This window comes from Orbicella faveolata, unplaced genomic scaffold, assembly GCF_042242905.1.
Source record: "Orbicella faveolata isolate gen_17 unplaced genomic scaffold, um_ofav_v1 contig_1, whole genome shotgun sequence".
Classification (NCBI taxonomy): domain Eukaryota; kingdom Metazoa; phylum Cnidaria; class Anthozoa; order Scleractinia; family Merulinidae; genus Orbicella; species Orbicella faveolata.
This window is the reverse complement of record NW_028301536.1, coordinates 29,821,673-29,845,026: the sequence shown is the minus strand read 5'-3', so window position 1 is coordinate 29,845,026 and position 23,354 is coordinate 29,821,673. Positions and strand designations below refer to the sequence as shown.

The following is a 23,354-nucleotide window of genomic DNA, read 5'->3' as shown; positions in this document are numbered from 1 at the left end:
GCTTGATGGAAATGTCTCGAGTACATTGTCCTTTTAATCTATTTCTTGTTGTGAGTGTCGCATACGCGTGTTAATTGTTTTCCATAAAATGCATTTCTATATTTTGAATAAATACGGCAATTTATGTCGTGTGAGGCATACCAATTACTAACTTTTTTGATTAATTGAACAACCTTCGTTCTGGTGCTTTCAAAATTTTTCGGTCAGCTCAAAAAGGTCATTTCCGTCTACGAAAAGTACCACCTTTGTGGTTAGTAGTAGTTCAAGTTGAGCTGATTCGCGCAAACACAGTGCATCACAATACATTCACATCATTGCTTCCAAGCTGTGTTTGTATTCTTGTAAGCTCAAAGACTGTTCTTTTTCATGCTAATAACGATTTACGACTGTAATTCAGGCTTCCGCACTTAGTGTTAGCGACTTCCCTGGTGATTTATAACAAATTGAAGAAATTTAATCCCGTAGATTTTGCTTCTTCAAACAGTGATCAGATCAACAGACTGAGCGGAAATTTATTTTGTTTTTCGCTATCAAACCTGGTATGTCCTTTTCATCACATTGTAATGTAGACATCAGGTTAAAAAGCAAGACACTATTATTAGCTGGAGATATGTTGTTAACACCTTTCTATTTTGTTGAGACCTTTTTTTTGTTTACACAGGGTAGTTCTATTATTGTTTACCGATGTTTACAGACTTTGATGGATTGAACAAATTGTGTTTTTCTCTGAATCCCCACTGGATCGTGCAATCCATCACTGGCGAGGTTGATCCAGGTTTATTGGGTAAGATAGGGGCCCGGAGTAAACGACGAAGGGGCCTGGTCGACAGAGTAGGTAGCTGACCGTGAGAATTGTTCGACTTTGCGGGCCCTTTTTCCGCACAAATGGCGGGACCAAGACTCTCTGAGCCCCTCTCCTCGACCCCGCTTTGAGGTTCCCATTGACCAGCCACTGATAATAACTTGTGATCCAGGTCCCATTCATGTTCCTTGAGAAAGCATTTTAAGAGACCACAGCATTTACTTTGCTTTCTCAACGTCTTTTAATTCACGGAAAAGGAGAGCTTACCACGATTTATAGTATAGTTGAATGAGAACGGGGCAAACAACTATTAATTTTTTACTCGAAAGCGGCAGTCAAGCTGCCAAATCCTTTTGATTAAAAAATTCTTGGCCTTTACTCCCATCACAGTCGCAAACTATTACCAAACTGGCCACACATTTGGGTACCGGTTCCAACGTATAAGTTCTTTGAGGAGCACAGTGGGCAAAACTACCAAATTTGTTGTTTCAATCAAGGCTACTTCACCTTCAGTAGCGATAGATACTCGAGTTCAACTAGTAAAAGTTAGAGCTTGTTTTTCGTAGACTTGATAATTTAGCAAGAAAACATTGTAATAAAATGTCGGAAACTTTAAACCATAATGACCATATGACCATGACGATGCTTCAACGTTTGTTTAACTTCACTATCCAGTCAACTGAGAGAAAAAATGGTATACGAATATAAAATACAAATAAAAAAATGATGCTAAAAATGCTAAAAAATATAATATAATAAAATATTTGCAACCAAAGAGTAACGTAAAAAGTTTGGTACGGATGTGTTATGATACCGTGTGAACTTTTAACGTGACTCTGCGTGCCAATAATTTATTGCATTACAATTTTTTAATAGTTTTTAGCACATTTTTCTCATTTTCTTTGTATTCTTGTCTCTAAGAAATTCTCAGTTTATATTTCTATTCGTACTGAGTTCTGTTTTTTCCCAAACTTTTCCTTCAGTAGCCATGATGTGATGGATAAAGGAGTCTAGATAACGACTTCCTTGCTGATGTCTGGGGCAATACTTGAGCTCTCTGCTCTGTGTAGGCAGCCGGCTTACCAGTACCTCTTAATGAGTTCGCCATGTTGTTTTGGACTCGTTTTCGAGGCCTCTTCAATGACGTCATCAAAGGCGATCTCTTGCGAGCTGGAAAATCAACTAGCGTAGCGGGAACTACGCATGCGCTCCACGCAAGTACGCTTCTTTTGGTTGTAAATGGGTCCCTCGAATCTTGATTACCTAATGGAATTGTTTTATCAAAAACGATTGGTCTATCCATCGAAGACGGCGGAGCGGACCAAACTTTGTCATTCAGTCTTGGCAGAAAATGCTGCTTTTCCCTTTCATGTAACCGATGCTTGATAATGACTTCTGGAAGCGTGTTTTTCTCGCGTGCCAATTTAATAGTTTTCTCGCCCTTGGTTTCATTACCGTCTCGTTGAAAAACATATTTTTCTATGCCTGTCTTGTTTCTTTCGACGCGAATTTTTTCTAAATTTCTCACAATTCGCTTTGTTTCCTCAGGGTTCACATCCTCAGTGTTAGGAAATAAATCCGAGTTATCTGTTACCATAGGAACGGGAGGGTGCAAAGATAACGGCGTGCGATTGTTAAATTTCGACTTAAAGTGTCCTCGCGCTTCTTCGCTGTGAGGATTAGCGGAAATGTCGCTTTTCTCTCGCTTTTCTTCGTCCGAAGGACTCCATATTTCCGGGCAAGAACTATCTGTGGAACTACAAAATACACCAGCCTTCTTAAATTCAATCCAAACACGAGATTGCGTACATCGATTACTGTGAGAAAACTTTGCAATTTTTCCTGATTTTCCCAGGAATGATTCTTCCTTTGTCTCTTTAGCTCTCTCGGAACTTGCTCCTTGTCGTCCAGCTCCTAGATACGAAGTGATTTGTGTGTTTAACATATTTCCCAGCTTCTTTCGTTTTGTTTACTTAAAAAATAAAATATCATTGGCGCTGTCATGACTTTCTTCCTTTGAAATGAAACTAATATATAGATATTAGCTCTCGATTGTTACTGTTCTATCAATTAAAGCTCTCTTCTCGTTTGATGTAAAAGCCTCTACTTTTGAAGGCGAAAAGATCTCCACTGATTTAAACTTGAAGCTATTTCCTCCAGTATATTGTACTGTACTTGACAGCTTGTTTGCTTGAGGCCTTAACAATCGCTTCGTTTAACCTTGTACACAAGTTACCAGTGAAAAAATTTCAGAGCACCAGACTTGCCATTGTTTTTTAGAATGTCTTGATCCAGAATGAGAGCTGTCTGAAAAGCGTCAAAACCAATGTTGATTTGCCGTCAAGTGTGAAGTTGAAGCTATCGTCTGTAACGTTTTTAAATTCAAAACGATCTGAAGGTAGAACAGGTGTTTTGTCGAGTTAACAGAATGACAGGTGTTGTCTGATTGATAAGTTAACGCGGGCGGCAAACAGAGAGATATCGACCATACGATATTTTTAAAAACTGGATCATTGGATAATGCAATTCAAGAGTTTTCACTGGCTTAGTCACCATGGTATATGAACTATTATACAATGCTCTACAAATATGATAAGCGTACGGGTCATTTTTTGGGGGTGTTTGTATTTTAGTTTACTTTTATATATTTCGGGGGCTTTTTAAATAAAACAGTTATTCCACTCGGGCTTGTTGGATGTGACATGATTATAACCAACTCGGAGCTACGTGCCTCGTTGGCTATCTACCATATTGGGGGAAAATTTGCAAATCTTCCTTAAAAATTGGAGTTTCCCACTAGAATCGACTAATCAGAAAACTTTGCAACACTTTCCTAAGGCTAAGCTGTACGTTCTTGACCGTTCTTTAAACTCGTCACGCCGTCACTTCCCCTGCGTGACGACAGAGCAGAACAAGGAGAAAACACGTTTCGGCACAATTACCTTAGTCACTGGTAAAAACCCATGGTGCTTTCAAAACAGTTCATTGCTTTCCAAAAAGATTTATAAATAAAAAGCTCTTGACTTCACATTTTAAAATCAACTATTTACACAAATTCATTCAAAGTTATCTATACACTGTGAAGCTTTACTATCCTCTATGTACGTCATTAAAATTTCAATTTAGTCCTTCCATTTTGTCGCAACTGTTAGTTCCAGGCATCACAAAGTGGCATCGTGTAAAAATCTCTTCAGAGACCTGGGAACGAGACTAACCAGTGTACCAGAATGATCACGTGAGAGTTTCAGTCTACACCGCGTGTACCACGTTCCATTTTCAATTCTAAACGTGACCGCAAGTGTCATTTGATGTCATTGACTGCTCCTTGGCGTCTTCTTGGGGTCCTGTGGATTTATTTTCAGAATTCGTTGTCATCTCCTAACTCAAGGAACACATCATAAGCCTCTCGGTTGCAGTTTCCATCAGGAGTGAACACATATTTATGGAATGTACCGTCCAAACACAAGGCTAAAAACAAACAAGGAATTATTACACAAACAATCATTGAACAGAAAACACTTTCAAAACTAACTATTTGCCTTGATTTGATTCTTAATCGATAGCGTGGAATACATACTAAAAGAGTAATTTTAATAACTTAAACTGTGCGTTTTGATTGGTTGACCAGTCAGTACGGAGATGTTGTCTTGGCTAATCTTTTCAGCAACCAGGGCCGTAGCTAGTAGCAGGCAAATCGAGCACTTGCCTCGGTCAATTTGTTCGTTTTTGTTGTGTGTGTGTGTGTGTGTGTGTGTGTTTTTTTTTTTTTTTTTTTTTGCGTTTCGTCTATTACAAACGTTTGAACACAACTCTCTAGGAACTGCAACATTAAGTCATCATAAACACCCTAAATAGCTACGAAGAGAATTTGACCATGCACATTGCCACAGTCATAATTTTTCCATAGCTTTTGTGTTTGTCGCATTTTTCCAGAAAGTAGACAACTTTGAAGCTGATTATACCAAGAATATTCCGGAAGAATACTCTGTTTCGCTCGCATTCCTCACATGCTAAATTCAACTGAACAACGCGCGACAAACGCTCCCTCCTTTTCATACTCTTGTTTCGTTTAGATCAAACTGAAATGTCTGCATCATCCATTATCACGTGAACACAGTTTTTTCCTGTCCAGGGTTTCAAAATCATCAGTTTTTGTTGTTTATTTCTACCAAATGTTTTACACAGGTCGTTTTCTTTGACGCACGTCGTTTGTAACTTGTAAGGATAAACTCACCAACAACAGAGCTGCCAGATCCAAAGGCGCAGATACACGGCTGCTCAGCTGGAACGGTGAAGTTAGCTAAACCCCACTGAGATTCCACGTACTGCCCCAAGAAACCCATCTTTGCAAGGCTGATGAACAACAACAGAAGTAATTGAGACAACAGTACAAATGCAATAATTGTGTCTTCGAGCATTGTGCATTGCCATTCTCTGCACATGACTATAGACTAGTAACTTGAGATGTAAACTGTTAATTCATAAGGTCACATTGATACTGGCAAGCATTCACAGCTCAGTTGCTGATGTTTCCTACTTTATGTTTGCAACTGCTTTAGTTGCTTGGCAATCAGTTTGTAGAAGTTTGTCATTTGGTAGTTTTTCAAAATACGATTTTTTTCCTAAGGATATACATGTACAGTAAAACCTGCATATAAGAACCTGGATTTTTCGAAGTTAGCCTTTACAAGTTCTATAGATAAACATATAACAGGTTCTTAAGTAAAGAGGATCTAGATGGAGAATCTTAGCTTAACAGGTTCTTTAAATCCAGCTGTCATTTTTCATTTCAAAATAGACTGCAAAAGTGCCATATTTTAGTGAAAAATGAAAAATCAAATTCAGACTCAGATTGCCTAATCCAGTAAGGAAAATACTTTTGTTTAGCTTACCTTGATCTCTTGTTTAAAGAGGTGTTCTTTAAAGCAAATATATGAACTGTTCCCTTATCACTTGATACACATAGAAATGCGGAATCATGGCTAAAGTTAATGCTGTAAAGAGAGCACATGAATAATAAGTTGTATTGACTGCACCATCCCGTTTAGGATTGTCCTCAAATGTACTTACAGATGAAGTGAGTAAGTGCCAGAGCCCCATCTGGAGTGCTACAAACATATCATAGTGCATTTCTAGAGTGACTACTTGAACTGGGCCACTTGGGAAAGAGTTAACCAATCAGACCGTTTCTTGAGAACAAAGGATAGCGATCTTTATTCAAATAAACCAATAACACTGAAGAATACAATAGTTCTTACCAAAATTGAAAATCCAACAAAGTGAAAATTATTGTGAACCTCCCAGGAGAGTGATCTCATAAGAGTGAATGACATACCAATACAAAGTAGCAGGATCTGCCCCACGTCTCAGTTCCACTAGCAAGTTCTTCGTTTGGGTGTCAAACACACGGATGAGCGTACCCTGTGGACACCAAGAACAACAAGAACTGTGCAATAGAGGCTGGTCGCTTAATAGGGGTTGGCTTCATCAGGAATTAGCATGAAGCTTAGTAGAAACGTCGATTTATTCGAATACAAACAAGCTTTAGGGCAACATGGAATCATGTGGGGTAAGGACAACAGAAAACACTCATTGAGGTCACCAAAAGGTGGCTGAGGCCGCTCAACAGAGGAAGCCACTTAACAAGGGTTTATTTACAGTTATTGTACTGGTATTTTATTGATTTTGATAACTGGCCACTAAACAGAGGATGCCTGCTTACAAGGTTGTCGCTTTATATAGTTAAATGGAATTTAACATAGTTAACGACTAGGAGCTAGTCTGGTCAGTAGCGTTTTTATAGGCGGTTGTCAGCGTCTTGGCCGTCTGTGAGCGTTTGGTTAGCGTTTGGTGCGTTTTGTAGCGTTTGATATAGTTCAATGAAATTTTACATAGTTTATGACCAGGAGCCAGTCTGGTCAGTAGCGTTTTTGTAGGCGTTTGTTAGTGCCTTGGCCATCTGTTAGCGTTTGTTTAGCGTTTGGTGCATTTCTGTAGCGTTTGCAACAGTCATATGGTCGTGAGAGCCCTGGGGCTGACATTGTCCAGCGGTATATTTGGTTAGTACATGTGTTGTTGTCCCATGTGCTCGCAGTGTGTTCATCGCTCTGTTAGTGTGGTGTTGTGGATTGAATTATAGTTTAGCAGTTCTCGGCGTTCCCTCCCTATCCCCCCCTTTCTTTTCAGCATTTTATTTTATTTATTTATTTATTTATTTACTTATTTATTTATTTATTCATTTATTTTCCACCAATGCCGTCTGGCTTGAGTGTGACGGGTGCCTGTAGGGGGCTTGGCGCGAGGGGGTCGTGGCTTGGTTGCGGGTTGGGCAGGCCAGTCGGGTGTTCTAGCGCCTTGGGGATGTGACTGCGGTTGCAGCCCCCGGGCTTCGTAGGCACCTTCCCTCCACTAGCGACTTGGGTGTTAAATAGAGGTTCAACTGTATTATGATGTACTCTAAACCTGTATTATAATCATTATACATGTACAGTTGAAGCTCTCACAAGCAGATGAAGAATCAGTGGCTGGGACTTGGGGTTAGGATAAAAAAACATAACAAAACTGAAACAAAGAAACAAAACAGTTCAGACACAGACCTTTACAGAAGCTGTGGCAACCTGGGTACCCTGTTGGTTGATGGCCAGACAGGCCAGTTCGCCTTGATGTGCGTTAATTGTAAATGGTGCAGTTGACGTGTCAGGCTGTCTGTTTGTCAGATCCTGATGAGTGAGAAGAGGAACCAGGAAGTCAAAATAAAGTTGGGTTTTAGCTTTGATTCTCACACACAAAAAATTAATGTGGACTAAGACTTTAAGCTGGACTTAAAGTGTACTTGTCAGGTTCTAGACTGAAATTTAGGTTTGACCTCCAGCCATAATTTGTTAAGAGTTTGCATGTGGATCACCCCCCCAATTGCTAGAAATCAAACCTTATTTGAAACTGGGTAAGTGAAATTTTTGTATTATAAAATAATCCAATCTTCCTCTGAAATCAAGGGAAAAGAATCAAAAATATATTTTAGAGCAGAAAAAAAAAATTCCACGAGGAAATGGAACAAAAGGTAGAAAGCCAGAGTCTTAAATTATTAGGAACATGTAATATCTGGACAAAACACAAGACTAAAAGATCCATAACTGCCAGAAAGAAGTTATAGTAACCAAATACCCCTAAAGAGCATCACATTTACTTTCTTCACAAGGAAATTATTTGTGAGTTCCCAAGATAACTTACGACAAGCTGTATGCTGCCACATTTGTGTGAGGGGAAAACCATCAAGGGTCTGTCAGTACTTGGACATACTTCACAGAGGCCTGCATATTACACAAGATTGTCAGTAAACAATAACTAGAATTGAACATTACCCATAAAACATAATTTTATTACCCTGTGTATTGAACTCATTTCAAGAGCAACAAAGAAACTTTAAATAAATACTGTTATTATTTAAATACAATTATCATTTGTTTGATATTCTCATTGTTATTTTTTATTCAGTTTGGTACTGATTAAATAATTACTAGTACAGAAAACATACCTTTGGGATTTTCTTTTGTGTCAAAGTAAAACAACAATTTTGGATCTTTAGGAAATGAAAATACTTGGATTCTTGTTTTCAGCACCACAAAAAGCCTAAAGGTACAAATGACAAAAAAAAGCAATGCATTGGTATTGTACATGTAGACTGTTACTAGCGAGTTTATGTAAGAAAACTTGAATGCTTTAAATATTATTAAATATATTCCCGAATCTGAACTCGTATTTCGCTTGGGTAAGTGTTATATGTACATAAGACTGGTACAAAAAATATGCAATGATAGAAAACATACTTGTCTCTTCTTAGTCTGACTCTTACAACAGGACAACCAAATGAGAGTTCAATCACAAGCTTTTTCAGAACATCATCCCAGATATAAACTAGAAATGGGAAAATGAGTTTACCAAAGTTAATTTATGAAGATCAGACTCACCTTCACGTAAGGCTAAAAGTCCTAATTAGTAATTTACTTGAAGAGGTTCTAACAGTTTACAAGACATGTCAACATTCCCCTATCTTAGCAATTCTTTCTCTTCTTTGGCTTATTGGTGGTGGATTCAGATGTGTCTTGCAGAAGTTTAGCTCAATTTTGTAAGTCCACCCATTTAGAATTTCTTTTTGCAATAGCCTCTTAGAATGGAGTCTCAATTTCTTTCACAAGGCTTTAAGAATGTTTTTTTTTTTTATTTGTTGGTAATTTTATATTAAATAGAAAGAACAGCTACAAATTAGCCCAGAAAAATCCAGTGAATATATTGGGCTATATTAACTTTTGCTTGTCTCCCTAATAATTTAATAATTTGTTCACCTCTCTGAGAATGTTGAACAGCCAAATACAAAGAAATCATCACCTTTGTCATTGAAAAACTTTGCCCCTGGCCCCGTTCCTACAATGGCTATCAAGTTACATCTGTGCAACATGTGCGTCTGAGATATCTGACATGGATCACTCAAATCTGAAATGAAAGATTCATACAGCTATCAAAAAGTAATCATTTTCACATAAATTTAAAAACTTAAAACAGTTTATTTTATCTGTTATACATGTACAGCTGCATTTGGCATGTATGACAGATATAGGTTTAATAAGGCAACAAATCCAGTCCTCTTATTGATGCTAGCAGTAACCATGCAGGCCTGGGTTGTTTGAAAGGTGGTTAACACTATCCAGTGGATAAATCACAATCCAGTGGATAGCATGGTATGTTTTATTAACACCTATCCCCTGGTTAGTGATTTATCCAGTGAATAGCGTTACCCAGCCTTCGAACAACTGGGGCCTGGTTAATACTGCTACTGCTTAACATACATTTTACTTCAGGAACATAATTTAGATTTATTTAGTCTATAATATTATGTAAATGAGAGTGAAACATCACTGTAAAATCAAACACTCCACATTGTATACCATGTATAATTTTATGGTAATGAGAAACTTACCTACACGAGCCTTTTCTGATAAAGGTTCCACATTATATATTCTGAACCCACCCTCCATGGTACAGCCAAAACAACCTATTAGTCAAGACACAAACAATCAGTTCTTGCAGAAATTCAGTTGAAAAAATCACAAAACGCGTTTAGCTCATTTCACGCAAATTATTTCCTTTGGAAAAGAACTGCAAGAGTAAGCAAATGATACAAAGGAGTAAGAGATGGATCTTTAAATGATGGACGTACACAACAAGACGTAAATTTTTAAGCATGCAAGAATAGATTTGATTTATCATGGAAGCTTCTAAAATCCAGACAATATTCCCTGTTTACCATTTTTCAACAACAGGATCACTCGTTAAGGGACTTACGAATATATAATAGTAAAATCTACCTTGGTCTTGGTTGAAATCTAGGTGAAATACTTCGTTTCGTCGTGTCATTCTGCTGGAAGAAAGAGGTCTCTTCAAATATGGTATGTTTTTATTTTGAGGTAGATATTTAGTAACCTGGCACTTTTTGTTTAGGCGGATTATCCACGAGGCCCCTCTCTCCCCTGGGGCAATTTAGATTTCAAGCAAAGATAACAATTAAAAATGATCAAGACTTTAAACAGGAAAAAAATGCTGAGCTAAATTTCCATACTTCGTAACTCTTATTAGTTTAATAAATAGTATTAATACTCAAAAGAATTTCAGATGCGAGGTAAATGACGTTTTATCCCTTCCCTACTCTAGTCGGGTTTCGTTGTCATACTAAAGTGTGCTTTGGGACTGGCGCGGCAATATTCGTCTGTGGGTGAGCTTCTTCGTGGTGTTTGCAGAGTGTTTGTTGAAAGATTTCGCTTTCTTCGTTTCATAGTATGCCTTTTAAATACGGCATTCCGTAGGTAAGTGCGCATATAATTTACGTAAAACCTTTATAAAATACTTTTAAAAGACACCTTTGGTTCACGCACGGAGTTTTCGCGCGTGAGAACGTGCGAGAACATGAATTTGATTGAATACTATTTAACCCCTTGTAGCTCCTGGACAACGTCCAATTTCCGTCCCTCGACATACATTTGCCGTGCTCTTGAAATAGATGGTCATTGTTTGTTCTGTTTATGTGTTGACGAGACAGAAAGACCCCAAATCAAGTGTCTAATGGGAAACAATTGATGTAAATCAGCTGGTTTTAGTTGACCCTTTGTGCATCAGGTTAAAAGTGAAAGTACAAGGAAGTTTTTTGGAGTAGATGACCTAACACTAAAACTTATTTCCTCACAAAGTAATCTGGCTATCATTAAGCATCATTTATGCTTGTAACAGCTGTAATGACTTTACATACGGAGGTTTATAAACTGCCTAAAAAGCACAATGGCCAACAAGACAATGTACTACGTTGAAGAAAATTTGCATATCCGTTTTAACGGATATGTTTTAAAAAACATGGTGGATCTTGTGTCCTAGTATCCTGTAAACAGCTTTTTGAGGGTTGTCATCAATTTTGAGTATTTTTAGTTTACACAACAGGGTTCGAAATGCAAATCAAAGCCCTTAGCCTGAATTTGTAGGTTTTTTTTTCAAGGTTGCACTTCAGCTGACTGAAGGTGATGTTACTATCCATAATGTTACATGAGCATATATTGTCTTAAAAATTACTATAATCGTGCAACACTGTGGACAGGGTGACTTTTACAGTAACAGGTTAATGCTGTAACATTTGTTTTGGCAACATGTTGCAGGTTTTTGAAACCCATTCAAAAACCTGCAATGTTGTTGCAGACAAATGTTACAGCATTAAGAGTCATCTCTTGTAAGATACCCTTGCTGGCTGTTGCCGCAACAAAGTTGTGTTAAAATGTGTCTTGTATGACATGGATTAAAAAATTATTGGCATTTAAAATTGGCTCATAAAACAACACCTTTAAGAGGATGTGAACAATGTTACTAATTTTAGCAAGATTGAATGGAGAGCAGAAGTTGCATTCTATGGATCCCTTTCAATATTTATGAGAAATGGAAGTATTTTTGCTTTCCTCTCACTATTTGTTTGGTCAACACCTGACCAACATCTTGGTTGATTGGTTCAATGAGAATTGGTCAGCACTTGGTAGTGAGAACAAATGATGTTTATGTACTGTGTACTATGTAAACCATCACTGCTGGCAGATTTTGCTTTGGAGCAACTGATTTTAAGGCAGATGTATCTTTCCTCCTAGGTAGCCTAGGTGAAAGAACTAGAAACAATAACTAATCATGTCCAATGGAAATGACTCCCTAAAACTCTCCTTGGCTTACACTGGATGTTTCAAGACTTTCAATACTGCTTCGTGTGTGAGGTAAGCATTATAAAGCTATATGTAGTCAAGAGTGCTTTTGGACTGACTGAAAATATTGATTAACTGGTGCATTTGGTTCATAATTCAGGGCTGTCAATGAGGGCAGTAACTTATAACACCTGCTATGGCTGAGTATGTTTGATGGGCCCTTGATGTTACAGGTGAACTGGACTATAGTTGATACAATTTTTATTCACCTAAAAGGTAACAACTTTGTTAGGGGTGTGGAGATCAAAGCTACAGTTGATTCAAAACTTATTGACAGCCCTGTTATTGGTTAGTGTAAAGCAAAATCAAAACCAACTTTGACTTGGTTTATGTGATACTAAGTAAAATAATTGTTTTAGTTTGTAATGACTGATTATTGGATTCAATTGATTATAGCATTAATATTAATAATTTATTAATTTATAAGTAATAAAATTTATCTTAGATGATTATTTATTTTCTCTCTTGCAACAATGATTACTTCTAGTCAGGGTAATTATAAAAATTGAAGCCAGACGATGTTTAGTTTAGATAAATGCCCCAGTGAGGATCAATAATTTATTAGACAATGTAAGTACTGGTACCTTGTCTAGACAGATAGAAAGCAATAATGGTGAACTATTCAAAAGCAAACTGTCTTGTTATGCTACTACCTATGTCGTTACTCACTTTCTCATGCGTGCTCTATCAAGTATCACACATAACTTTGACAAGGCTTCTCCATGTCCCTCTTTCTTGGGCTGTTTTCATCTCTGTGGCCCATGCAAACCAGAAATCTGATGCTCCCTTGGTAGATTGCTGGTTTTTTACAGAGTATGATTAATAATGAAGACATTTTCATTTGCACATCAGGGATAGCTGTTTAACAATACTGGCAATCATCACCTGTCTTGTGTGTGCAGTTAAGGTAAAATGTTATACATGTATTTAGGTTAAATTTAAGTTGGTAGGTTTCATAATCCAAATTGAGTGGTAGTGAGCCTTCTGAGGTTAGGTGTCAAACTTTTCCTGGACAATCAGTCCTCAGGCTTTATAGTGTAATATGTGAAGGTTTTGCACCAGCATCATATTTACTAGTATGTGGTTGGGTAGAGAGGGTTGAATGACTTATTGACATTTGATCACAACTTTCACAATCTCTGAAGATACCCGAGTTATCGATTTTTATGTTATTGTAACAATTACAATTTTTACAGTAAGTGTTGGACCTCTTTGAATGCAGTTTTGTTATTTGTTGTCAAACAAACTATGTTGAAGAGAAAGCTTTCTTACTGAATATGCTTATTTCTGTTTTTCTCCAAGCTTTACAAGCTTCACTCTCATCGACATTCTCTGCTGAATCAGTATGTCATATTCTATAGTGGAATTGTGGAATGCATACTCTGGTGAGACTTTTTTAGAATAGTGTAATGTTTCAGTTGGAAACCCCTTTAATTTATTGTTCTGGCACTGTGGTTGCCTTGCTTTGAGGGTGTTCTTTTGGTGTTCCTCACAAGAAAAAATTTCTAGATTTCTGATTCTCAGTTTATCTCTCAACATGCAACTTACTGTGATCAAATTTTTCCCCCTTGATTTTTTAGGTGTATCACATGGAATTCCATGAAAGAATAAAAACGCTGTTTACCATTTGCAAATATCTGCATTAGTTCCGGAGATATTTAAGTTTGAAAAATGTGTAAAATATGCGAACGAGATGACTGATGACGTCATACACTCAACCCAATTTTATATCAAGTATATAAATAAAGCTATCTTGGTCAATTTGTATTACAGACCATTGAAACTTGATAGGCTAATAGTTCTACAGGAAACACACCTACGGCTGTAAAAAATTCTGTTCCCATGGCAAATCACTCTTTTCCAGTCCCCACCCACTTGATTTCAATATGTTAGTGATTTTCAACTCGCAGAACATTAAATGAAGCCACAGACTTGAGCTAACATATTTATGTGCTTGCTGGATCAAGGATATGAGGCACCATTTGCAAATATCAAAATGGAATGCCAAAGGTGGCCAGAAATGCCTTTAATATTGGGGAGGTCTGGAACTCAGTATGTTGCCATGGTAACCAAACTGTTAACTCATATTGTGGAGCACATTTAGTAGAATCTTAATGCAAAGAATCAAACATTTCTGATACAAATTGGCTGAGATATATTTTTTCATCATATTTGATCAAAATTTGGTTGAGTGCATGACGTCTGATTTGCATATTTTAAAAACTTGAATATCTCTGGAACGAAAAGAGATATTTGAATATAGTAAACAGCATTTTTCTTCTCACACAGGCTACTTGTTTATGTTTTAAAATGGCTGCGATAGGAAAGATGCGATTTTTGTCATAGTACCACTTTAAGGACTTAGGTGAAACAAAAGTTATGGCCATTTGCCGAAAAACATTTTCAAATTCCCTTGCAACTCTGTTATATATTGAGGTTCTACTATTAATGGTTTTAACTGCCTAACATTGGTCTTTTCTTGTTACAGTCATAGTGACCCATCTGTTTGTTGATGAAAGCTATAATAATTTCATTTTAGTAACTCATATTTTTTTATTTCAGTGGAATCAACTGGCTTTACTTGGCGATTACAGCTCTGCACTTGATAACACAGTTCATTAAAGTTGCTTGCCAGGTGAAATTTCATTCAGTTCAAGTTGCAAAATATGACCAATGCGTGTTGTCCATGCATATTATAAAATACTCTCCACTATGGCTATTTTTTATTGCAAAACATGCAAATGAATTTTCTTTGCAGCCTGATACCTTAACCTCAACAGGAGTATTCTTTTCCCATTCAGGACAGTTTTCTCCGCTTTTCCTTTGCAGGAATTTTGTTCAGTTCTCTGACTGCCCACCCCGTAGGATTGTTATGAAGTTTAAAAAAACAACAAAAATAATATAATTAATAAACAAGTGGGAAGGCCCTATTCGACTCTAGATCTCGATAGTATGAATCAAATGGAGCTAGCTCTCTCAGTATCGTCCCAAGTTAACTTGGTTAATAATTGATTTATTACCAAACCCAGTCCGATAGATGTGTTATAAAATGTTCCATCATTAAATTTGTCTCTGTGCCCTCTAGGCTATCTTGATCTTATAACAAACAGTGTTACCTGTCTAACAAGATATTAGTTTGTGATTTAGGGCACAGTTGGTTGGGAACTTTCAGAATTTGCTTATAGTAGACGATTCTGGAATGATTTATTGAGTACATCTTTGTCTGGTAACTGATAAGGGTCAAAGGGAACAACAAGCAAGCATACATGTAATGTTAGAACTCACGTGCTCTATATTTGTTCTCTCATTAGTTCCTTGTTGTCACCAATTTTCATTGCTGTCTAGCAGCTAGGATGATGGGAGTTGAGGATAGTTTAAAGAGGTATGATTTAACTAAACAGATTACTGCCAGTGAAGGCAATATTGCTGACTTATTTCACTCCAGAGTGTCCTCTGCTTTGTGTTGCCATTTAATTTTTTTTTTTGTACATATAATGTATGTAGATCTTTCCATGTATGTACATGTACTTTAACTGAAAATTCTTATTTTTTTTCGCTGCCATTTCCTTGACCATGAAATATTAAATATATTATAAAGAAAAAATAGAATTGAATTGAATCCCACCCCCCTAAGAATTTCCCAGGGGGGTACTCCCTTATATGGGCTATATAGGTATGTGCGGCCTCAAAGGGTATGGTTTTTCAGCTGTTTTGGTCATAAATAGGGTATTGATTTTAGCCTATTTGGGCCATTTTGGTCATAATGCATCAGTCAATTCCAGCAGTGTCCATCCCCTCCCCCCCAGGCAACCGCGGGGCATTTGCTCACGTTGTCAGTCCTGGGGGTGGGGCATCTGCAATTTTATCGTGGCCTGGGGGCTGGGCATTTGCGTACCCCGGGGCCACCCCCGGGCATTCGACACATGTGTTTTGGAAAGTGGCATGGATGAGTTCATCGAGAAAGACGAGGCGTTTGTCGAACAATGGCTTGTCCGTCAGGGACTACAGTAGAGATACTTGAAGATGTTTTTAAAAGTATGTTTTCTCAATTTTAGATATTTCTTCATTACTTGTAAGGTGAACTATATTTTGTTTATCACAAAACAATCACTGACGTGAGCACGACTATTTCACATTTCGCATTCAAAACTAGCCTAACATTTTTTAAATTCGTGACAGTGGAGTTAAAATACTCAAGGTTTGCGAATTCAAATGATGTGATCTTCAAGACAGATCTTGCGAGCTTAAAATGCAATGCATCATCATTTAAAATGTCTTGATTCTTCACAGAAAAAGTAGCCTGCAAATTAAAATACAGGCGCTTATCATCGCTCGCAGCTGGGGGCACGTCCGCCGCAATCCCTGCTATCCGATAGCAAACTGTTAAAAACAAATATAAAGAAATAAATATAATCAGAATCAACTAACATGTACTGTTGCCCTTGAAGTCTTACTGTTGCATTAAAATACTGAACAGTTGACCATTTTATTCACTGATTAATTAAAAAAGCTGTCGAGGTGTTGGAAGGCGACAATCCCGGGGGAGGGGCATTTGCCCTCTTTCTTTATCCCCACCCCGGGGCATTTAGACAGCTTATGTGTCCCCACCCTGGGGAATTTGCCCATTTTTTTAAAAAAATGCCAATGCCTGGGGGCTAGCCCGGGGGGCCGGGGGGGGGGGGTATGGGCACTACTGGAATTGACTGATGCATAAATAGGGTATGGTTATTGCACTCTAGCCTTGATATGGGTATGTTTTTAAGAAGAAGCAACTTTTTCATCATTATTGAAAAGAAAATTAACAAAAGCCTTTCACAAATTATGTTTACGGTAATTTAACATTGGTCTGAACTAGGGAACATATTCTAACACAGGTCTGAAACAGGGTTTTGATTTAATGGTCAGGTCATAAATAGGGTATTGAGTATTTGGTCAGGTCATAAATAGGGTAGGGAATATTGCAGATTTTGGTCATAAATAGGGTAAGGGTTTTGGGAAGCGGGCCACACACCCCCACCCAACTTTTCTGGGAGTACCCCTCAGGGTGGATATGGATATTTTCTGGAACTGCACATTTTACATTTAATATAGGCTGGTGTACTTGCAGTGAAACTGAACACTCTGTCATGCAATAACTGTCAATGCATACACTAACAGTCTGATACAGTGTTATTTTTAATCACGTCCAGGTACTCTAACAAAGTAGTGGGAGCTGTGTTCATTATCATTGTGATAATTGTAATTGTTGGACTTGCAACAATGAAGACTGAATACAAAGAATGTGCAGGTATGTCACCTGTAGACATGATTATGTTTTTGATATTTTAAAGTTCATTTGAAGGTAGGCTCGACTACCAGTGGCTGTTCGAGAAAAGGGCCCACGCTCCTCCTGGAAGCCATGTTTAGACCAGACTCAAGAGAGCGGCAGAAATCGAGTTTAATTAGGAGTGTGACTCTTTATTTTATGACTGCACAGTGATATTTTGAACAATTTGTGGAGATCTTGTTAAACAAACTATTCAGAAAAACCATATGCTTGTTTTTATTACAGAACCCGAGTGGCTTATCTTGTCTAGCACTGAAATTCTAGTTGTCCAAGTTTTCATGGTCTCAGGAATTTTTATCACAAGGTAAAAGAGTAGGGCTTAACTAAAGTGATTGAATGAATCAAATACTACTCTTCATGCATTTATGTACAGTTTAATAAATATATCTGCTATGTGTGCTCAATTCAACATGTCTGGTCCTATTGTCCGTTACACAACTTTATACATATTAACCTTCAGCTGAAATATGTAGCAGTTACTGTTGTGTAACTCATGAACATCCATTTGGCTACCTTGTAGGGAGCTCAACAATGTGAGGATGTTAGCAGATAACAGGACTGCACAGAAAAGAGATTTGTGGGGGTGAGCATAGAAACATTAAGTTTTTGATATTACAAGATACCCGTACATTTCTATATAGTAGGTACATTCAGCTGATTTAGTTGAATGTTAACAGAAAGACATGTATTGATCAACACAAGTACAGGGAAGTAGAAAAACTATGACTCATTGACATGTGCAATCTGCTTCTCTGACCTGTGAACCTTCAAAAATACTTCCATGCTTTTGGAGAGTAAAATTAACCAGTAGCTAGCCAGCTTTTAGCTGCATGCCTCTGAACATAATGGATGAAGTGTAGACCTGCCTAACTGTCCTTACATTTGCATTAATCAACAACATTGTATGTTGCTTGTATGGATTATGTCCTGCATTAATGTATTTTTTTTTCTCATTACAGGATAATCTTTATTTTTGAAGTGTCTGCCTTAATCAGCCTAGTGCACGACATTGTCATGAGAGTCAGTAAGTTAAAAGCAGTTTTATAACTTACTATTTTTTAGTAGTACATGTACGTAAAATTGATTAAATTCTTCTTCACTTTATGGTGAACAACAGTTTGAAGATACTGCCCACCTCTTTTACTTCATTGTTTATAATAATTATTATATATACTACAGCTGCCATAAATATTAAAATATCTTGTTTTTTTGCAGCAGGACCAAAGAATAACTGTCAAGGAATTTTTGTAAGCAAGATTCATCCATTTTTTGCAAAAAAATTATTGGAGTTTTTTAAGACCTCTGAGTCCCACACTGTAATTTGCTGACAGATTTTTCTAGCAAGAAGGACTTTTTCCATGATATCAGATTCCTTGTGACCAACTATAATTTTATTGTTTTTACTTTTTTTCTTGTGAAGTCTGATCAATTGTTTTTTTCTTGTTACAGCTGTCAAACAAGGCAGGCTACACAGCAGTCTACATCACTGTTAATGTAAGTTCACGAAAAAAAAGACAGTCCTGACAATTAACAAGAACGGATCAAGGAAAATATAAGCACAGATGGAAAAACAGATCATGTCCTTAAGGCTATTCTCCAGTGTTCCAGTTTATTGTCATAACAAAGTAGACAAAAACTGAAAGAAGGGACTTGTTTTTATTTGAAGTAGACATCTTTCTGACCAGTGGACAACGTGTCATGCAAAATTGATCCTTCTGTAGTCCTCCAATTTTTCTCTCTTTGATGTGGACACATCCTTCCATCCATCAGGACCATTAGATGGCTACCTGAGAACTCCTAAGAGCAAAGAGGATGTAGATCATACTTTAGAGTGCCTTGAGAGATCAACGAATGCTCTTAATTCAACTGTACCTGTATAACCTGTCAGCCACAGTTTCTTTTAATTTTTTTTTAACAAGGAGCTCAAGTCTTACCTTCGAGGGCAGCAGCATTTAAGTATGTGTATCTGCCAGGGTTCCATTTTGTTCTTTGTGTTTATTCTGCATTTTCTTGAGCATTAACGTTTTCTTTGTTGGGGGGAACTCTTCTCAGAGGTTGTTTCCCCTCTCCTGTCCCTCCCCCTCTTTCCACTGTTTTGTCAGTGTTGTGGGTGCCTGCTTTTCTCCCTTCCATGTGAGGGTTTACGGTTGGGTTGCCAGGATTTGCCAGCCATGGGAGCGGCCTCCATCTAGGAACTGGCTGCTAATAGTGGAAGCACCTGTATGTCTCAGGCACCCAACCTGCACTTTGTGAAACAGTTGTTAATAATTTGCTATAATTTGTTTCAGATTACCAGATGGTTGTTACCACTGTGGACGATGGCAGCAATATTTGACACAGAAAATAATGAATGCAACCAAGATGATTATGTTGTTCCAGTGTTTGCAGTGAATGATGACTCAGGGGTTAGTTACCGACTCAACCATCTTTTGCATATAATTTAATAAAATTATCATATGTTTGGGCTTTGCACTTGCTTGAGCTGAATTAACTATATACCATGTTAAAGGCTAAAATATTAATGACATGTTCAAGTTGCATTTCTTGATTTGTTGTTGTTTTTTTTTTTTATCAGAACTTCACCTCAGAATTCCGTCCGAGAGGGCATAGTTTTCATTATAAACATTTGCATGATGAGGCTGATGCCATTGAGCGACCTTTGATTCCAACTCTTGGCTCTCACTCCAAGTCTCTTTCAAGCATGGGCTCATCTTATGGGTCAACCTCACAGAGCTCAAGCTCTCGGAAGTTATGGGGTACCGGTAGAAGCACTTCAGATAGGTATCCTCCCATATCATAACAAATTCTGTGCAATTTGCCAAGCTATAGATCTGATGAGTGATTTATGATGGCAGAATCATAGTGAGCAGGGCTCTCAATAACAGCCAATAATAATTATTTAACCTGTAACACCTGGTATGACTGAGTTTGTTTTCTGGGCCCTTGTTGTTATGGGTAAACTTGCCTGTCATTGGTACAATTCACCCCAAAATTAACAATTTTGTTATGGGTGTGAACATCAAGGCTATGGGTGAATCAAAACTTAATGACAGCCCTGGTGAGGGGTGTACACCCTCATTCAGAAGACAATCTAACTGCATGATTTTGTCAGTGCAAACTTTGCTTTGCATGTAAAGCTTTAAGGGCAACTCAGCTAGGCTGTCTGGGGTCTACATGTGTACATCTACACGACTTAATTGAAATGTTAGCTGGGTGTGAGAAAGTTTGTACATGTATTAGCTTGAAGCTAATCTATATAAATGTTCTTAAAATGGGCAATTGTTAACAAATCGCAATATTTCAATATTTTCAATGATGTTAACATTTCTTGGAAGTGTCATGAAGTTTAACTTTTTATTTTATTTTTAGTTGATACATGTATGTAACTTACATTGTACTATTTTGTATGTCAATGTGAAGCTTACATTATGCTGTTTCTGAGAAAAAAAGAAACAGTAACAACTTATTTTGTAGAAAAATATATTTGAGAATTTTAAATAATCTGCAAGAAAATAATAATTAATATTGAAGTTCAATACCCAGTTGGGATTAGTCAATGTTAATTCTTGCAGTCAGCATCCAGTTTAAGTCACCTGTCATTTGATAAGGAAAAGTAATTAAATTTGGTACCTTGGCTTTAAGTATGGTTGCCATGACTGGACGCATGCCAGATAATGTATTTTTTGTAGACAACATATTTTAATATATACACCACCAGCTACATATGGCTGGGTTTATGTGGATATTAAGTGAACGGATAACTGATAAACATTCAGCATAAGTTATTGTTTGCTTAGTCAACCCCTTATGGAGATGACAGGTTCAAGAACAGCTCGGACTGCCTCCCCCATTAATCTGAACAGTGACTGCACTAAAGAAAAATTTCTAAACTAGATGAAAGTGCAACAGAGACTTCCCGTACATTACAGAGGAAGTTGAGCGTATGTGTTTCAAAGCTTCCCTTGCCTCAGCACACACAAGTGTCAAGGGTATTATTTTTACTTGGTTGTTAAACATAAAAGTCTTAAAACAGGCTTAACTGAAAGCAGGCTCTGATAAGCAATTTTACAAGCACTAAAGAATGCAAAAAGTGTATGATTGTGTGAAATAACTGCAGCAAACGTCTTGCACGACTGTGTCCAACCAAAATGGCTGGATGTCACTGAAATGCCCACCCATGTTATGTGCGAGAAAAGTCCTAGAAGGGCAAAGGAGCTGCTGCTTGAGGCAAATGTTGATCCGTTACTAAGGTCAATGACCTGTACATGTAGTGTGTGTATTTTAGACGTTGAAAATTTAAGGTGGCATTGAACCCCTTATAAATCTACTGTAGTTCTTTCAGTAATAAAATACTGGGGTTACAAAGCTTGTTTCCAAGTTATCACTGTGTAAGTTATGAAAATGTTTCAAGTGGGCATGTTTACTTTTTTAAAAAAAAAATTGAAATTTTGGAACTCTGCATTTGAACTCATAAATCAAACTTATTTTGTGACTGGACTTCATGTCACTACTAGAGTAGTAATGGACATAACTAATGTCAAATGTGTAGTTCCAGAAAATATCCATACCTCCCCCACAGAAGGGATTTTTTCCAAGACCCCCCAACCCCTCTGGAAATTCCAATTAAAGTTGATACATTCCTTTAAATTTTTTGGTCTTAAAGAACCCCCCAGCCCCAAGGAAATTCCAATCCCTTCTGTGGGGAGAGTATGGATATTTTCTGGTACTGCACAATGTACTCTTTGTTGTAAAATTCTGTCTACTTCCTATAAGCCTTAGCAGCATTACGATCAGCCATCAATTTCTTCTTTTGATAATAATTACCAAAAGAAGAAATTAATGGCCAATAGTAATGCTGCCTTTAAGGCTGATTGGAAGTTAGGAGAATTTTGTATAATTATAATTCTTCAAATTCAGAGGACAGGTCAGGAAAGTATCTTTATTAATAACAGGGTTTTTAACAGGTCAGGAGAGTACATACAAATAAAGCACTTTGATACTGGATTTAATTGTGGTAGCTACTGCAATAATAAATGCAGTTACTGGTAGTGGTTTCAAGAGTTTATGTTAAACATCAGGACTAAACGAGTATTTGATAAGTTAACTGCGTTATTGTTGCTTGTTACAGGTAGTATTTATTAACAAACTGATCTGAAATAAAAAGCCATCAGAATGGTAAAAACTGCTACTTGCATTTCAATTGTTTTTCCTTTATGTTGACTGTATTGCTTGCTTTCAAGAACAAGTGGCACCATTGAGGTTGACATTCTGTTTGTCCAAGTAGGAGAAATCTACCCCTGATTGGTGTGAACTTAATTTAATTATATTCCATGTTTCATTTTGTCTTGTTGTATTTTTGGTAATTTAATATCATATGCAGCAGGTTAGAATGTTGACCATTGAAAGCTTGAAACTATGGATTCATGAATTAGCATTCAAATATAATTCTGTTAGCTGAGGGTGAATCAAAATTAGGCTGCTGATAAAAAATAGAAGGCAGAAAGATTAATTCCACTCTTTTTATTATGTGTGTCGCGGTGACATGCCACACAAAGTTTAAGCTCCAGTTAAGAATGGCTAGCTTTTATGCAAGATTTAAAAAGCTCTACTAAAGTGTCAAAGGTTACATCTACCCCAGACAATCAAAATCAATGTGTCCAATTCTGTCAATTAACAGAAAGTGATCTTCTTTACGACTGAATTCCATGAGTGCTCTGAGCCATACATTGGTTGTGGTTGAACCAAATTTACTGTTACCAATGATCTTGATGTACTTTATTTTCAATCTAGTAAAGAATATCAAGTAAGGAGAGTAAATTTGGTTCAACAACAAGAGATGTATGACTTGTTCCATTTGACATTCACCCATAAAGTACATGCATATTTTAGAAAACAAGTTGTCACATTAAAGCAGTAAATACCTGGGGGAACTTCCATAAAAAGGATG

At 37.2% G+C, this 23,354-nt stretch overlaps 3 protein-coding genes across 4 annotated transcripts; 1 reads left to right on the top strand and 2 right to left on the bottom strand.

Annotated features, from left to right (window-relative positions):
* Positions 1–489: 489 nt before the first annotated feature.
* On the bottom strand, positions 490–3,655 carry LOC110052779 (uncharacterized). The gene has a single exon (XM_020758951.2). The coding sequence runs from the start codon at positions 2,745–2,747 to the stop codon at positions 1,782–1,784; it is 966 nt and encodes a 321-aa protein (XP_020614610.2). The 5' UTR covers positions 2,748–3,655; the 3' UTR covers positions 490–1,781.
* Positions 3,656–3,787: 132 nt separating this feature from the next.
* Positions 3,788–10,285, bottom strand: LOC110052778 (WD repeat domain phosphoinositide-interacting protein 4-like). Its single transcript, XM_020758950.2, has 11 exons — positions 10,165–10,285; positions 9,777–9,851; positions 9,188–9,292; positions 8,629–8,716; positions 8,337–8,431; positions 8,033–8,112; positions 7,399–7,521; positions 6,138–6,223; positions 5,695–5,796; positions 5,037–5,155; positions 3,788–4,270 (listed from the first exon to the last, which is right to left on the bottom strand). Exons 1-11 carry the CDS (start codon positions 10,211–10,213, stop codon positions 4,161–4,163), a joined length of 1,032 nt encoding a protein of 343 aa, XP_020614609.2. The 5' UTR covers positions 10,214–10,285; the 3' UTR covers positions 3,788–4,160.
* A 235-nt stretch (positions 10,286–10,520) lies between these two features.
* LOC110052777 (uncharacterized) lies at positions 10,521–22,589 on the top strand. Of its 2 annotated transcripts, none has more exons than XM_020758949.2 (14): positions 10,521–10,659; positions 11,974–12,093; positions 12,934–12,988; positions 13,384–13,466; positions 14,644–14,716; positions 15,393–15,463; positions 17,271–17,368; positions 17,633–17,711; positions 17,928–17,990; positions 18,367–18,431; positions 18,626–18,654; positions 18,857–18,901; positions 19,696–19,812; positions 19,983–22,589. In XM_020758949.2, the coding sequence occupies exons 2-14, from the start codon at positions 12,011–12,013 to the stop codon at positions 20,205–20,207; spliced, it is 1,086 nt and encodes a 361-aa protein (XP_020614608.1). In that variant the 5' UTR covers positions 10,521–10,659; positions 11,974–12,010; the 3' UTR covers positions 20,208–22,589. The 2 variants fall into 2 exon arrangements, with proteins under 2 accessions (XP_020614608.1, XP_020614607.1); XM_020758948.2 differs by having other exon boundaries at positions 18,623–18,654.
* The last annotated feature ends 765 nt before the right edge of the window (positions 22,590–23,354 follow it).

What these genes read in the sequence shown, in the direction of transcription:
- LOC110052779 (XM_020758951.2), bottom strand. Translation starts at nt 2,747, where the DNA reads ATGTTAAACACACAAATCACTTCGTATCTAGGAGCTGGACGACAAGGA.
- LOC110052778 (XM_020758950.2), bottom strand. Translation starts at nt 10,213, where the DNA reads ATGACACGACGAAACGAAGTATTTCACCTAGATTTCAACCAAGACCAA. An exon ending in TCTTTAAACAAGAGATCAAG is followed by an intron (nt 5,156 to 5,694) that starts GTAAGCTAAACA and finishes GTTGTTCATCAG; the next exon opens with CCTTGCAAAGATGGGTTTCT. An exon ending in ATCTGGCAGCTCTGTTGTTG is followed by an intron (nt 4,271 to 5,036) that starts GTGAGTTTATCC and finishes GTTTGTTTTTAG; the next exon opens with CCTTGTGTTTGGACGGTACA.
- LOC110052777 (XM_020758948.2), top strand. Translation starts at nt 12,011, where the DNA reads ATGTCCAATGGAAATGACTCCCTAAAACTCTCCTTGGCTTACACTGGA. An exon ending in GTCTTGTGTGTGCAGTTAAG is followed by an intron (nt 12,989 to 13,383) that starts GTAAAATGTTAT and finishes TTTTTCTCCAAG; the next exon opens with CTTTACAAGCTTCACTCTCA. An exon ending in TCAGGAATTTTTATCACAAG is followed by an intron (nt 17,712 to 17,927) that starts GTAAAAGAGTAG and finishes GCTACCTTGTAG; the next exon opens with GGAGCTCAACAATGTGAGGA.